The sequence below is a fragment of the Neomonachus schauinslandi genome, chromosome 1, assembly GCF_002201575.2.
Source record: "Neomonachus schauinslandi chromosome 1, ASM220157v2, whole genome shotgun sequence".
Taxonomy (NCBI): Eukaryota; Metazoa; Chordata; class Mammalia; order Carnivora; family Phocidae; genus Neomonachus; species Neomonachus schauinslandi.
In genome coordinates, this window is record NC_058403.1 from 144,774,777 (window position 1) to 144,791,685 (window position 16,909).

Here is a 16,909-nt window from a genome sequence, read left to right on the forward strand (position 1 = left end):
CGGATCCTTCCCTCTCCAGACCTGCTCCTCCCTCAGGTCCTCCCCACTCTAGACCTGCTCCTCCCTTAGTCTTCGATGAGTCTCCCAGCTCATCAAACCTAGACCCAAGGAGGACATGCTGGATCCCTCACTCCCTGCCATGAGTCACGCACACCCTTCTTAGGCAAGTTTCCCACTTCTCTCCTCTGCCATGCTCCAGGTCCAAACCATTACCACTTCTCTCTTCTGCCATGCTCCAAGTCCAAACCATTACCTTGTGACTGGGTCTTCCCATTGCACTCCCAGAATCCTTTCTTTCATGGAAATCTGAATTATCGGTTAAAAACCTAAACCTAAATTGGACTACGTCAGTCCCCTACTGAGGAGGGGGAGCCACCCCAGTGGCTTCTCAGTGAACTTAGGAAAAAGTCCAAGTCCTCAGTCAGTGTTCAGGGCCAGCAGGGCTTCTGCCGCCGGTCTCTTTCCTCTCCTCCCTCCCCTTAGCTCTTTCTGCTCACCCTGGGGCCTCCACTGCATTTCCTTGGTGTCCATCCCGTGGGCTGCTGGTTGTCCCTCTCCGTGATCGCCCCACCCAGGATCTTTCCTACCTCCAGGTCTTCGGACGGCAGCTGAAGTATCACCGCCTCTACCCATGAACACCTGCCTTAATGTTGTGCCTTACCCCCTTCTCCTTGCCAGGACTCCTCACCGTTTATGACATGTGTTTGTTTTCATGCTAAATGTCTCTTCAACTAGAGCCAGGCAGACAGCATGGCTGTTCTAATGCTCCCTGCCCTGTGTTTGTCTAGCCCATGCATATCATACTAGTAGATATTTAAGAAACGTTCACGGAATGAAAGAATGGCTGAATATATGCTGGAAGCTTCCTTAGCTAGTCAATAGCAAGAAAGCCCAGTTCCTAAAGAGGCTCCTCCTTTCCTCCTTTTCTTTTCTGCCTTTTATGAGAACATTTACTGAAGCAGAACATGACAAGGTGTGTAAGCAAAGCCCAAAATGTCGTCGGCACCATGGGAGCCATAATTTAGTCATGCATCTGTCAGTCAATCGGTTATCAATTGCTGAACAAATATTTAGTGAGCCCTTCCCACGTGCTTATCTTTTATGTGAAGAGCTCATCAAATCCCATGAATCCTTCGAAGACCTGATGCCAGCACACCTCTTCCAGGAAGCCCCCCAACCGATGGCTCGAGCCGCTTTGACCACTGCCCTTTGCCTTCTCACTTCCTTGACAGGTGAGGACCCACTCCAGCTGGAACCACCTGTGCTGCCCCACCTCCCTGGCTTCGATCCAGGCCTCTTACCTTGAGCTTGAGCTGGGGAAAGTAAGTTAAAGATGAGGGGGCAGGCCAAGACGACCACCTGGCCCGGAGGGGTGGCTGGCCAGCAGGTGAGGTTGTCCCACATCTTGCTGCAGCCTGATGGCGGAAGGGGGGAAGGCAGAGGACACACAGGTCAGCGCGGTCACCGGGTTCCTCCAGCCTTGGGGCCTGAGCCCACAGGCACCCATTCTTCTTCCTCCTCCAGGGTCCCACCTGGAGGAACCTCCAGTCTGAGAGAGCTGGCCCCACCCTGCCCAGGCTGCAGAGGGCCTGTCCAGATGGGCAGCAGGACTACAGCTCCATGGTCCTCAGTGAGAGATGGAGCGCCCCTGGGGGTGTTTGGAAGAGTGGTGGGGGTTTTGTTTGTTTGAGATTGAGGGTCTCACCCCGCATTTATGGGCAAGTGCCAGGGATGTCAGGCAGACATCCTGCAAGGTGTCACACAATAATTAATTGCGTAGTATTCTGCAAGACTTTCAGATGAGCCCCTGGGCATTTGTGTAGGTGAAAACCTTTTGTAATGACCAGAGCCTAGACTCTTACTCCATTTCGCATATAAACACCAGGTACTTACTGTACAGATTTAACATACATGGGGTTTTCCAGAAATGCAACTGAGTAAAGGGAGGGAAGACTGTGCTTTGTTGCATGTTGAACATTATTAAGGTTTTGGAAAATCACATTACCTCCAGCAACGTTGCCCGTGGACCTGAGTCAGGGAAGCAACCACCGTCTAGGTCAACCTACTTGGCACATTTCCAGAATGTACAAAGACAGATACAATCTTTAGACTATGTCTTATCTGTCAGTGTGATCGTGCCTGAATACGTGCACAGTATTTCATTTTAAATCACTTCCCTTTTTATTTTTCTTTTACAACCAGAACTTCATTTAAAAAAAAAAATGAATGCACATGTCCTGAATTTCATTTTATAGTAAAGGAGACATTAAAAAATATTTGTCATAAAAGGAGGTGCTGGGTACGATGGGGTGGTGGGGAGATTGGGATTCAGCTAGGTCTTGAGGCGTCTTCAGAAAATTAAAAAAGCAACACATACGCCCCCAACTCAGTCAAACTGTGACTTGCGCTGTGGGGTGGTGGCGTTCAGGAGGTGAGTTCAGAGAAAACCCCGCCCTGCAGGTGAGCCCCGAGGGCTGGTTGGTGAAGGGTGCACAGCGGGGTCCCTAGGCGTCTGCTCTAATAGGCAGATGCATGATTTTGCCTGTTTGGGGTCTGGGTGCCAGTGAGGGACTAGGACTCCTCTGGATCCCCTTGCCTGGGGGAGAATTCATTGTTTCTTTGCAACTGTGCCGGGCCCATAGATTTTCTCAGGAAACCCAACCCCAAGCCAAAGTCAGTGCCAGTTGCATCCAGCCCAGCCCAGCCGAGGTCCGAAGGTCCCTAAGTTCTCAGGAAGGGGGCCTGGGAAGAGGAGTTGAAAGGATGTGCCCACTTGGGGAGGAGACTTGGGACCCTGAGTGCCGGATGGGCTGGCAGTGGGGAGGGGGGGCCTTCTGGGGCTGCAGCAGGGGGGGGGCAGTGGAGGCTGGACCTGAGTGCCAGATGGGCTGGCAGGGGGGAAGGGGGCCTTCTGGGGCTGCAGCAGTGGGGGGACAGTGGAGGCTGGACCTGAGTGCCAGATGGGCTGGTAGTGGGGAAGGGGGCCTTCTGGGGCTGCAGCAGCCTGGGGAGGGCGGAGGTTGAAGGCTGACAGCACCTGGATCTGCGGGGCCTGGCCAGAGAGCACAGCCTCCCCTCCTTGGGGGCCCCAACCACTTCTGTCCACTCTGTCTTGAGGCTTCTGTGGCCTCCCTCTGGCTCCCAGTCCCTCCTGCACTCCTGTGCCAGCCTCTCTGGAGGCCCTGGAGAGGTCCACGAGGCCAGGCACCTCCGGCTAGCCGTTCAAGGCCCTGTTAATAATATCAGCAAATGCTTACCATAGCTTTTGTATTTGGGAGGCACTGTTCTACTCTCTTTAAATAAACAACTTATTTAACCCGCCCATTTTACAGAGGAGTAACTGAGGTATGGAGCAATAAGGTAACTAGCCCAAGGTCACATCGCTGGTGAATGGTGCAGCCCGTTCACACGTTCCTACGCTCCCTTTCCAGGAAACCTCTTGCACTCCTCCCGTTCTGAAGGGCTCCAGGCCCATTTCTTGTGGGGAATTTTGCTCTGCTGGACTGTTTAGCCCTCTGACTATGCTGGGCACACCTTGTTTTGTAGGCCAGTTATTGTGTCTGGGTCCCCGCCAGACTTTGAGCTCTCTGGATCTTGAGCTCAGCACGGAGCTGGGTCCCTGGCCCTGAGCTCAGCTTCCCCAGAAGCGGCACAGGGAGAGGGAGACGGGGCACTGCCCTTCGGGAGGCTGCACTTGGCCTCAAGGACTCTCAACACCACCAGACTGGGCTGTGAACTGTGACATGGCAGGGGAGCCAGGGAAGAAAGGCCATTGAGGGCATGTGGTCAGGGAAGCCTCCTGGAGGAGGCAGCAGGTTCAGGAAGTTGAGAAGGGAGTGACAGGCAAGCAAATGCCAGCGATCTGGAGAGCCTGTTGTCTCTGTGCATGCCCCAGAGAGGCTCCATAGGCCCCACCACATATGTCCCCAGACCCACAGAGATGCAGGGCCCTGGCTGGCTGTGTGTGCCCCCTGGGGACTGCCACCTCAGCAAGAAAGCAAGCCTGGAGCCTGGGGTGGGAGGTGGTGAGGCAGGGCGGGGGGCTTCTGCTCTGCCATTTTATAGGTACGTGTGCACCGACAGACACACAGACCGCACTCCCAGACACAAAGAACCGCAGCCGTACATGCAAATACACATACACGTATGCTTACTTGGACATGGAAAGACCAGGCACAAGCAAACAAAGGCACAGAGAGACCCATGCAGCTCAGAGATACACACGCAGAGACAGGAGTGGGCATACTGCAGATGTTCACACTCGTACACCCACATCCACAAACCAACACACAAAGACACAGTGCACCAGGCCTAGCCAGGCTGACAGATACACATGCCTCTGCCACACAGAGACACTCAGAGTCCGACATGGGGCTTTACAGATCCCAGAGACACAGGCAGCTCCAGACCCACGTGGGCCAAGAGCACACATCTGGATATGCACGAACATGCACAGAGCCCCACAAGGTCACGGGCAGACTCATCGCCCACAGACGCATTCTCGCCCTCCTCGGATCCCAGGCCACCTTCCTGGTGACAGGATGTTGGCACCCGACAGGTGCCCTGTGCCAGCAATGACCTCATTGGGATCACGAGGGTGGCTTGCCCTCGGGGCCTAGGAGGCACTGCAGTGGGGCCTGGGATTCTGGGGTCTGGGCTTCTCTGGGCTGCCTGCAGCCCCAGACCCCACTGCGGGGGCCCGCTGAGGCCCGTCTGCCGCATCTCCTGCCTCCCTGCCCTGGAGGGTGGGGGATGGTGCATAGGCAGTGGGTGGTCTGGCCACCCCTCACCCAGGGCTTAGTCTGAAGGCCCCAGGAGGCAGGGCTCTGCCCTTCCTTAAGAGCTGGGGGAGGTAAAGGCCCTCCAGGAGGCTACAGACACTCCCTTATGAGGCAGGAGGCAGAGACTCTGGGCACCAGGGCCAAGAAGAAGGGATCCAGGAGGGGTTGCATAACTGTCAGCCTCAGAGAGGTGACAGGAGACTGGGGAGCCCGGGGGGTGTAAAGATGCTCCCTACTCCTGAGCAAGGTGGTTACATAACTGCAAGTGTGGCCTCAGGGAGGTGACCTGGTAGGGACGCCCAGAGCAGGCACAGCCCCCCCACCTGCTCCGGCCCTTCTCTGCCCTCAGGGAGCCTCGAGCTCCATACCCACCCCCGCTCCTCATAAGCACTCTGCCCAGGCACCTCGCACCTCCCACCCCCCCCCCCGAGTCTCTCTGCTTCTCCACGTCCTGCCCACCCTTCAGAATCTGGCTCAAGGGTACCTGTCAAAGGAAGGTCTCTAATTCCTCCCATTCCTTCCCTGGGCAGCCATGCCAAGGGCGGGGCACCAGGGGTAGAGGGTGCTGTCTGTCGTCTGATGCGATGGTCCTGCCGGCTCTGGGCAGCTGGGCAGCCTCGGCCTAAGGGTGCCCCTGGCATCACCCTTCCCACCATGAGGCTGGAGCTCTCCCACACCCCCTCAGGAGGAGGAACTGGGCCCCCATGTGTTCAGCCTCTAGGTTTGACTGTGACTCGTCTCATCAGCTGGACAATGAATGAGCTGATGGTTCATCTGGCCTGCTGAAGGTGGGTCGGGTTGGGGAGGGAAGTGTGTGTAGATGGCACGTCTGGGTGCAGAGTCTGGGATTGGGAGGAAGGAGCTGGACCTCAGAACCCCCAACCTAGTGTGTTCTCCTTGGTTAACAGCAGGGAAATCCCAGACCTGGGGCAGGTGGTGGGATCAGAGAGGCCTGGTAAGGGCTTCCTGCTTCCATCTGGTCCCCCAGCTTCTCCCAGCATCCTCTCCTCGCCCCCAGCAGCTCCACGGTGCCATCCCCACCCGACATGTGTGGGAGGAATGTGCCTGGATCTGGGCTCACAGTGTGATGAAAAGCAGGGCTCCCCGAGGGGTCCGGGGCCCTCTCTTCCTGCTGGCCCTCACCTGCTGTGTCATTCTCCAGCTGGGCTTCCTCCAGGCACCTCTTGTGCTGCACCTCGATCATCCGCAGATGGTAACATTCCTCCTCCCACAGCAGGTTGGTTGCCTGGCCACCCTGGGGGACAGAGACAGGGAGGGGACCTGTCATCCTCATCAGTGGCCTACCTCGCATCCACAGACTCCAGGAACATGAGGCCCAACAAGGCCTGTCACTTGACTGACCCAAGTTCCAGACAGAACCTCAATCCCAACCCCAGACTAAAACCCGACCCAGACCTGGATTGGACCCAGAACTCCTGTCCGCCGTCCCCAAAGTTGGGTCTGCCTGGAGGGCCCTGTCATGGCTTCCTGGTGGCTTCTAACAGTGCTGCAGCTGTAACAACTTGGTCTTTTTTTGGGTGGGGGGCACTATGGCATTACTCTGGACGAAGGTTGGAGGGCCTCTCTCTGGGGCCCAGAGCTGGCCTTTGGGACTCTGCCACCCTCCAGCCTGGGTTGGGAGTCCTGGGTCCTTGCCTCAGTCTCTCTTGATGAGTGGGGCCCAGCTAGTGCTACTGGGTTATGAGGAGTTAGGTCCCTGGAGCCAGGCCTAGGAGGAATCCAGGAGTCTGGCTGCATCTTCCAGGCTCTGTCCCCATTCCAGGAGGCTGTGCTCAGTCTCCTGGGCCACCAGGCTGGGAGGAGGACACTGGCCCTCCTTGCCCAGACCTCACCTGCTTTCTTCTTAGCTTCCAAACGATTCCAGCTGTATCAGATCTAATGAAGGAGGGGAGGTTTCAGGAAATACAAGAGGCCCTTCTAGGATGGCTTGCCATCCCGCCACACCTCCTCTGCCTCTGCCTCTGTCCCTGCCCCTGGGAGGTGGGGACAAGGGATGGGAAGGCCCACGCCTCCCAGCCTCCCCTTTGCCACACCCTGGCCAGGGATCAGGGATGGAACCAGACCTGCCTGCTGGCGTGGGGGACAGGTGGGCATCGGCATTGGGGCCAACATGTGAGTATGGGTGATGGCTGCCCAGGGACAGACAGGAAAAAACAGGTCTTGAGAACCATTGGGTGGGCAAAGGCAGGTGAAGACCTCCATGGAGCAACCACTGAGCCGGTGGAAACTTCTGCGAGTCTCTTTGGCTTTAGGGAAGTGGCTGCCACCCCTGGGCAACCCCATATCAGTTTCCTTCTCCCTGCTCAGGGAAGAGAATGCCGCAGTTCCCCAACAGGGCCGTTGGAGAAAGTTCAGCAAGGCAGCTCCAGAATCAAATACTCTTGGTGTCTCTTCCATCTTGTCCCTCCTGCCCTGGGACAAAGTCCTCAATTCCCTCAAATGGGCCTCAAGCAGCTCCCCTGCTGACTCAAAGGCATGTTGCAGTGGGGCTATGGAGGAAAGCATTTCCTGCCTTCTGGCCTGGTACCAAGGGTGTGACTTTGACCACTGTTCTAAGTAAGGTGACCCCACAGAGGGATAAGCATCCCAGGTGCCAGAGAGCTCTCCATTGCTATGGAGGAATGGGGTCCAAACAGAAGCTGGACAACTCAGTGCTCAAGAGGCTGCACAGCTGAGTCCCTTCCACTCAACACTCCTGTCCCTTGTGGAGGCCTTGGTGGAGCCTCATTGTCACAGAGTCCTCAATGTCCAACTTTCCCATACTTGGCTAAGAACCACAGCTGGCCTAGCCCAGATGCAAGGGAAGGCCTCATTGTCCAGGATGCCTTTCAGACTTCCCAGCACCCAGGCCTCACCTGCCCATGTGCCATGGGCCTGGAAGCCCCACCCTGAACCTGAGTTCCATCTTGGACTGTGAACTTTATCAGCCAATGGAGGTAAAGACATGAGCTGGTAAATCATTTAAAACTTGGCATATGGAAAGTAACACAGATCTATTATAGAGCAGGATATGGTTATTCATATAATTGTTTCAAAGAAAATACATGGGATTTGAAGGATATGAGCTGTGGTCCCTCTTTGGGGTCACATGCTTCCCTTCTTGCCCCAAAACATTACTCAGACTCAAACACTCGAGATGCTCTGTCTTCAGTGATCTGTGGCCGGCACATGCTGCTCAGACATGGGAAGAGGGGTGGCCAAAGGACCCCAGAGGTGACTTCTGGAAGAAGAACCTGGGGACTGGCTCATGTCCCACCATTGGTCTGTCTTGTCTGGAACACGCTTCTCCCCAAAATGCCTTCCCAGCCCTACTGCCCTCCAGCAATGCAGTTTGTTCTGCCTTCTGGCCCCCTCCCAGCCTCACCTGTGTCTCCTGCCCATTCTCCACAACACCCCCCCCCACCACAACATGAACATGGGATGGATGGTAGTAGACCATCTCTTGTTGCTGCCTTCTACCGTCCTTTACCCTCCTCTGGTGCCATGTCCTCATCTCTATCTGGGAAACCACCTCCTTCCCCACTCCTAGTTCTTGGGGTTCCCCACTCCTGGTTCTTGGGGTTCTTGGTGTCTTCTAAGAGGTGATCAGACTTGAGCCTGTCAGAGCATTCCTGGCCTTAGTGCCTGGCACATGGCCCAAGTCAGGCTGCTCAGAGCCAGCAGGCTCATTCCTGGGAGTTTGGATTAAGCGATTAGACAAGTAGATTTGGTCTTTCCAACTAGACTGGAAACCTCAAAGGGTGCAGGGGTTGGAACTGCTGCTACCATCTTGTTGCTTCTTGTGTTGTTGTGGAACACAACAATGAAGGCCACGTGGGCAAAGCCTGAATAAAGACATGGAGGAAAAACTGGGTCCTCTTGACATTATCTGAGTCCCTGGATGCAGCCATGCCTGAAAATAACCCTGTTTCCAGCAACATGAGTCAATACTTTTGCTTATTGCTTGAGTAAGTTGAGTTTCTATCCCTGTAACCAAAAAAGTCCAGACTTGTGCTCTGAGGACAGGACAGTAGATGCCCTCATTTGCTGGGTCCTCTTTTTCTCTTTTTTTTTTTGAGCGAGCACGCAAGTCAGGGGGAGGGGGAAAGGGAGAGGGAAAGAGAAAATCTCAAGCAGCCTCCATGCCCAGGGTGGAGACAATGCAGGGCTCAATCTCACGGCACTGAGATCATGATCTGAGCTGAAATCAAGTGTTGGATGCTTAACCAACTGAGCCACCCAGGCACCCCTTTGCTGGGTCCTCTTAAGCCAGAGCTGTGGCCATGCTGTTTGCCAAGAGATAATTCCTTTTCAATCACCAAGGGCACCATAGGGTTCCTAGCAGCTTCTGCTTACCACTCTCTGACGGTGGAAGGATATTGGGTCAACTTCTCTAGCCAACTCTGCCTGCCCCACTCAGCAGCATAGCCACAAAGCCTTTCCTGAGTGGCAGTTTGCAGAGGAGGGGCAGGAGGCCCTGGGGTAATCTGGCAGTGTGGGCTGTCTCTGAATAAAGTGAGGGTAGTTTGGAAGATATGCTCAGTCTTCACCCCAATTTAGCTGAGTGTTAGACCCCATCTGCAGAAGGGTAGAGGAAAGAGAGACCCAATGAGGGACCTGAAATCCCCTAGCAAGTGCACATTCCTAGATGGGACCTGCATCTCTGACCACTAGTCTGGACTACATCAATCCTGCTCCATGACCTTGCCTTGGGCCATCTGGTCTACCATTGCTCTTTGGGGGACAGGGTCAGGGCAGCTCCCTGTAGCCCTTATCACTGAGGAATTCAGGCAGACTTTGAACTTCCTCTTCCACTTATTTCCCTATGCTAAACATCCTCATTATCCCTCTGGACTCCAGACACACTAAGTTGGAAAATTCCCAGCCAGATACAGCCAAGCCTACTGATTCTAGGAAAGGGTTCCAGGGTGGGATATAGCTGGGGTGTGGGCTTCATAGAGAATGGGTAGTAGAGGTGCATCTTTGAAGAGGTGTAAATTTGATCATTAGAGGTGGAGTAAGAACATTCCAAAAAGTAGGAGCAGTGTGTACAGAAGCATGGAGGTTTGAAAATGCCTAATACACACAAGGTTGCAAATACATGGTGTGGCTGCAGCAAAGGGTCCTGAGGCATCGGGAGACAAGTTGTGGGACACAGGCAGGGGCCAGGCCTCATCAGTTCCTGCCTGGACAAGTGTACTAGCTTTCAGCCCCACCACCTGCAACCCAAGGTCCCCAGGGCCTAGGAGTCAAAGCCCACACTTCAAAACTGGCATTCAAGGCCTTCCCTAGTTCTACTATTGCCTACATTTCCTGACTTGTCTCCTGATGCCCCACGTGAAAAGGAGAAAGCAGGGCTTTCTCTCAAGCCCTCACTAATTCCCCTGCTGGGCTGAGCTCCAGTGAGCTTCAAGTCACCTGACCTTGTGGGTGGGTTGAGGTGGAAGTTTCAGGCCAGATGGAGCCCCCAGCACCCTCCCTATCACAGGAGTTCCTGAGCCCAGAAGAGGAGACCCGGGCAAGAGTGAGGAAGTCTTTAGCCTCCCTTGCACCTGGGTCCTCTTCTGTCCCCTGCCAAGGTACTGGCTGGATGTGGGAGGTTACGGACTGGATGTTGGCAGGAGAATCCTGAGTCTCTGGTTGGGGGCAGGGATTAACCAAATCTCGTTAATTCTGCCTGCTTACCTGGGTCCCTCCTCTCTATCCTCACTGTGAGGGTCTTGGGAGAAAGTCCAGGTGGGGCTCCCTGAGAGCTGGGGTAGGGTGCAGATGCTGGGATTTGTGGCTGTTAGATGCTCGGGGCTCTGAAAGACAGGGAGAGGGGCTGACTCAAGTTTTGTGGGTGCCCTACCCACCCCTCAACGGGAGCTTGAGCTCACAGCTACTGGCCTGGAATCAGAACCCTCAGCCTCATCCAGGGCCAGAGAACTGTGGCAGTAGAAGCCAAGGGAGGCTGGTGAGGGAGCAGGAGTCCCTCTGAGGGGCAGCTGGTTTCTGAGAGGGGTCTAAAATGCAGCAGGCTGTTGGATTCGGTGAGACAGAAGAAAGAACCTCCTGCCTGCAAATTGCCAAGCCCTGGGAGCTACCCTGAATGACTTGGGCTTCTGAGGCTTGTCGAGGAGGGCCCTTTGCCCCTGCCAGGGATGACTGGGGAATGGGGGAATAAAGAGCAGGGGTGGTCCCATTTACCATTCCCCCATCACCAGCTCATATCCCATGATTTATTTGAGCCTCCTACCCCCATTGAAATAATGGGGCAACAAAGAACCACAAAGGGAAACTGAGGACCCTGAGAGAAAGCAGTGTGGTCAAAGGCATGCAGGACCCCAACCCAGCTTCCCAGGCTGTGCCCTTCATTCTGGCTTTTGTGTTTGAATTGGTAAGAAGATGGAGAGGGTGCAGTGGGGGAAGGAGAGAAGGAGACAGGGGGCAGCGGGGGGTGGGGCACAGGAAGGTGAGGTAAATCATGGGATGCAGAAGTCACAGAAAAGAGGAGAAACATGCTCCCAGCTTTGCAGAGGGCACTCCAAGAAGTTGAAATAAGGCCTCATCCTATTGGGAAGGGGCACAGGGGAGACATCCGGGGTGAGGGGAACGTGGGCTAGCTTGATCTGGGTGGTGGCTACACAGGTGTGCACATCGTGTGACAACTTCCTGACCAGTCACTGCAGATCTGCACATTTTACAAATTAAAAAATGTCTCTGAAGTCCTGGGGCAGCCCGCAGCAGCTTTGGTAGAAGCAATTCCTCTTGGTGAGTCCAGAGGTCCCAGAATCAGACTGCCCGCCACTTCCTGGCTGGGTGACCTTGGGCAAGTCTCCCCACCTCATCTGTAAAAGGGGGACAACGACAGCACCATCTACTTCCAGGGCTGTGTCCAGGGTCACATGTCAAGGACACCAGGGGACCACCAGGAAAGGTTAGCAGTCATTGCCAAGGGCCCAGTCAGCCCCTCGCGCCCGGCTGGCCTTGCCGTCTGCGTCTGGACCCGGGCCTCGCCACAGCCTGGGCGTGTTGCAGAACGCCAGGCAGTCTGCAGGTCCCGCCAGCTGCCGGGTGGCCGCTGTGCCACGGGAGGGGAGGCCTCGAGTCGGGCATTCCCTCACCCCTTACTGCTGATTTCTCCCCCCTCCCTATTTTTACATCCTTTTGCCAATAATCTGAAGCCTCCCCTTTCTGAATATCCAAATTTTGCCAACCACACCTCCTCCTGGGAGAGGCCGAGCTCTGGGTGGTATGCGGGGGGCGGGCAGGGGTAAGACAAAGAGGGAGACCCAGGGATGCTGGTGTGGGCGTGGGGCAAGAAAGAACTTTCCACATCTCAGGGTGGCCCCAGCGCAAGGGCTCTCATTATTAGAATACAAGCTTAAAGATGTTCCATCGGGGGTTAAGCCTGGCCCCATCTTTAAGGGCCCTTCTGGCGGGGCATCCTTAGGGACACAAAGCCTCTCGGGGATTCTTTGTAGAGGATCACTGTGGCGATGGCCAGAGAAGCAGGAGCAGCAGGGGCTCAGGTTTAAATCCTCTGCCTCTTGAAAGCCATCCTGGGCACCCCGGGGGGAAAGAGGACTCAGTTTACACACACGGTGTGTGGGGGGGCCACCTGCAGAGCGCTGTAAGCCAGCATGGGCAGACATACAGAGTCGGTTGGTGACCTCTTCCCCTTCTGATGCATACAGGAAGAACTTGTTTTTCAGATAGCAGGAGGCACTTCCTAAGAGATACAGACCCTCATATCATGAGCCACATGAAACTCGGGTACAGATAAAGACTGGGGCCCTGTCCAGGGAAGGGCTTGATGTTCACCCACCCACCAGCTCGCTGTACAGGCTCATCACAACCCAGGCCAGAAGGATCCTTGCAGTCAGACCCCTAATATCACCACGCAGCTTGGGGTGCTGGACCAAATGCTGTTTGGGGATATCCAAACATAAAATATTAAGGAATGCTTGTTCATTTTGTTCGGTGTGGTGGTGGTATCGTAGTGATATAGGAAAATGTCCTTTGGTTTTAGAGAATGCATCTTAAAATAACGTGTGGTGCAAGGTCATAATGTCTATACTTGATGTTAAAATACTTCAGCCAAAAAAAGGGAAATGATGCCAATATTAACTGTTATGGGTTATCGGTTGTCAAACCCAGGGATTGGGAGGGGACAAGCACGGGACGTTCCTATACTGCCATTTTGCTGATATCACCCCAAGGACTGGCTATTCCCATGCTCATTATATTCTTCTCTCTCTCTCTTTTTTATATGTTTGAAAATTTCTTTCACAGTAAAAAGTTAATTTAAAAAGCCCATAATGTGGTGGAGAGATGAAGCTGTGTTTCTTTTACTTCTGAAATACATCTAAGGTATGGGAGCACCTCTGCACATATTATACATTTGTGTTGGGAAGTCCAACTGGGGAGGGCAGAGTGTGGGAGGTTGAGCAGCAAAGGCAGGGAGAGAGGGACAGGGCTTCATCTAATCCCCTAGCCCCTGCCTGCATCCCTGGCCAGAGGGGCCACAGCGAGGGGTCCTGCGAGTGGCAGCCTCAACGTAAGTTGGGTTGCCATTGAGGCTGCCCACCATGTGAGGAGACTGTTGTCTTCCTCCCGGCCTTCCCTGAGATGACCCATCACCCACCTGGGCCTGGAGCCTCACCCCCACATTGCCTGGCTACCTGATGAAAACACCCCTGTCCCCAGGGCTCCTGAGCTGGGGATCAAGAGAAGAGATGGCCTATCCCAGGTCACACAGCACTTGGTCCTCCCTCAAGTCTTGCAGAAGGGGGAAGATTGTGCCCCAGTCACGGGGTGGAGCTGGCCTCCAGCCCAGCCCTCTCTTCCTATTTCTCCTGGGGGGGGGATGGGAGGGGCAAGATTCCCACCCTCCCTTTTGTGATGAGGAAACCGAGGCCCTTCCACAGAGATCAAACATGTTCTCAAGGGCAACTGGCCATTGCCATGGAGTAAGGTGAGGACCAGTTCTCATGGCTCCAGAAACATCAGGGAGGGCTGAGACTCAGGGCGCCAGGATGGGAGGCTGGAAACTTCTGAGGGGAGGTCACTCTTCCAGCACAGTCCCCTAGGAGCCCCGGGTGGGCCTGAGGTTGTCACTCCACTCGAAGAGGAGGCTGGACCCCACTGTAGCCGTGTTCCCTAAAGCACACAAGGTGGTCTGCTGGGGGCCAAGAGGGTCTGGCCAGCTGTGGACAGCCTCTGGAGAGGCTGAGCCCTTCAGGAGCAGGTGGCCAGCAACCTGCCTCAGAGAGGAGTTAGGAGGAGCCAAACCTTTCCCAACCCCTGGGCCATCCCAGCTTCTGGGGGCGTGGGGGGAGCTGGGGGCTTCTTCCTCCTTCTGGGACCAGGCCCATTGGTCCTGCCAACAGAGGCTCTTTTATAGTTTCTGGTGGAAGGTTGGCCCGTTTGGCCAAACTCTTTAGGGCACTGTCCTGCCTCCCCCAGGGAGCCTTCCCTGACTGCTCCTCTCAGAGACCCTTGCCTCAGGGCTGGGAGGCTGCACCCCACACACCCCTGGGCTCTTCCTCGTGGGCCACTGGCTCTGCTCTCCCTGACCAGCCTGAGACTCTTCCCAGGGCAGGACCTGGATCTGCTCCTCCTCTGACACCCCCCCCCCCGTCCCTGGGCTGGGCATTGCCCCCTGTGCCTGCTGTCCAGGGGGTAGGAGCCGTGGAAGGCCTGACAGGTGGCTTTGGGGCAGACTTCCTCTTCTGAGACACTAGAGGTTTTCTTTCCTTTTTGCTTCCGTGTTCAGAGATTCCCCCTTCCCTGACTGAGGTCAAGGCACCATAAACAGGAGTGATAAGGCCTTGGGCCTTTACACTGAACTTTTGCAGCTGCCATTTTATGGCTTCAATAACGTCAGCCCCCCTCAACCCTGAGTCTGGCTGGAGCGGGATTGCCTGGTGTCCCTTCAGGGTGGGAGCTGGTGGGGAGGAGGGAGAAGTGGTGAAGGCTGTGGGGACTCCTTCATTCCAGGCTGCCCTCATCCAGTCCTGGGTGCGTCCCTTCTCCCTCTGCGGGCCCAGCCCTGCACGGCTCTGTGGGGGACAGGGAGGATGACAGGATGGTCAGAAGAGCCCAGGCTGGGAGGTGGGTAGGGCTGAAGAGTGGGGTCAGAGTGGGAAGGGCTGAGTGGGCTGGAGCAATCAGGGAAGGCTGTCTGGAGGAGGTGATGGAGTAGGGTATTAAATGAATAAAATGTGGAAAGACAGGGGGGGCGTAGGCATTGGAGGAGCCAGGCTTGGATGGCCTCAGGAGGTGGGGGCAGATGTGGCCGAGAAGGAAAGGAGACCCTGCTGAAAGCACCCTGCCCCTGGGCCGAGAAGCCTCCAAGGCTGGGGAATGGGGTACCAGTGGTAGTCCCAAGAGCTGTGGCTCATCCAAGGAGAATGCGAGTGGTCAGAACCCAGTGGGGTAAGCCAGAGGGCTGTGGGTAAGGCCTGGAAGCTCCATGACACTGAGGGGCTCTAAGTGGTGCAGAGGTCTGGAGCTGTGGCCTTAGGGCCAAAACCCGGTGAGGCTTTGAGAGCTCAGGAGGTGGGTTTCATGCCTCTCAGTGGGAGGAGGCGAGGCTCCCACCAATTGTTATCAAGTTCTGCTCCCAGGACAGGCAATGAGTTTCTCATCCCCAGGATGTCAAGACATTAGCTAGATGGGAACACAGAGATTCCTGCTTCGATGGAGGTGATGGTAAGGGAGGTAATCATGGGATAGAAGACACTAGGTGATCAATATACTCTACCCACCCACCAGTCAACCTGAGCTGGTGTCAGATCTGAGACCCACTTGGTTTTTAGGCTCTGACTAAGCAGCAAACCCAGATTCCTCAAGTCTTGGGATAGGAAGAGAGAGAAAATCAACCTCAGTCCAGGACTGATTAGTGGGGGACAGGTGTCTTTGGGACTTATTTTGCCCATCTGTAAAATGGGCTTGGGTGGATTCATTGAGTCTTGAGGTCTTCCCTGATCTTAGAGGGAGATGATCCATGCATCTCCCGCCTGAATCAGCATCTGTCCTACAGGTGAGCCACCCAAAGCGACACACGAGGGTACAGCCACGTGGGGGGGGGTGCTCACTGGCACACATACATCAAAGGCATACAGACACCTATGTGGGGAGGAAGTAGAAGTGGGAGAAAGAGGACGCCACTGCCTCTTGGCTGTGTGCACCTTGCTCAGCTTTCTCCGAGCACATGTCCGGCCCTTCCTCATAAACACCGCCCTCTCACTGCCCACCACCTTCCACCTTGGGCTCTTACCTGTCAGCTCTGCTCAGTGGGAGGGCGCAGGAAGGGCCTGTCAGTCAGCCACCTTATCCCAAAAGCCCTTTCCCAGCGCTGGGTCTGAGGCTGAGACGTCACTCCCACACGTAACACACAACGCCCCGCCGATACCTCCAGAGGGGCACAGCACACAACGACGACCCCCACAGCCACCCTCTCTGCCACCCACTGTCTACCAGGCCTTCCATTTCAATCGACCACGGTCCCCCACCCTGCACCAGCACTGACTTCCCCGCCCCACGCACAACGCAGCCACTACACCGAAGGCAAGTTTATGGAGCACACTCTCTCCTGGCGCCCCTCCACCGGTGTCCCAGATCGCCGCTCTGAGCGGGCCCTCAGCCCCGCTGGGAGGGACTAGGAGCGACCAGGACCCCACCCCTCGGGTCTGGATCCGGTCCGAGGCTGAGCTGGGAGGCGAGACCCGGTGCTCCGTGCCCCGCATTCCCCTTACACAGACGTGCGCACAGACGGCCCGGCTCCCGCCGCCCCCACTCCACCCGCGGCGGCCGGGGCTCTGGGCTGCCCGGCGGGCACTCACCGCGGGGCCGAGGGCGCAGGCGAGGGCGCTGGCTAGCACGCATAGCCAGCCGGCCGGCGGCGTGCTGGTCGGACGCATAGTCCGCCCTGAACCCGCGGCAGGCGGCCCGGCGCCGGGAATGCGCGGGCAGGCGGCCCACCGCGCGGTCGACGGCGGGGAGCCACGGCAGAGTGGCACGGTCGCGGTGGCCCCAGCGCGAAGAGGCAGCTCGGTGCTGGAGGCGGGCCCCGGGGGCTCGTCTGACAGGCGGCGGGTCTGGCCAATGGATCGGCAGAGGCGGGGCCGCCGCTCAGGTGT

The 16,909-nt window shown here is 56.1% G+C and overlaps 1 protein-coding gene across 1 annotated transcript in view; it reads right to left on the reverse strand.

Moving 5' to 3' along the window:
* The window catches only part of VIPR1 (vasoactive intestinal peptide receptor 1), a 30,550-nt gene extending 13,907 nt beyond the window's left edge, over window positions 1-16,643 (reverse strand). Inside the window, exons 1-3 of the mRNA XM_021678854.1 lie at window positions 16,613-16,643; window positions 5,925-6,036; window positions 1,302-1,415 (exon numbers count right to left, since the gene is read on the reverse strand). Coding sequence (XP_021534529.1) covers window positions 1,302-1,415; window positions 5,925-5,985 — 175 coding nt within the window. The 5' untranslated portion in view covers window positions 5,986-6,036; window positions 16,613-16,643. The remainder of the gene's footprint in view (window positions 1-1,301; window positions 1,416-5,924; window positions 6,037-16,612) is intronic.
* Window positions 16,644-16,909: the final 266 nt, after the last annotated feature.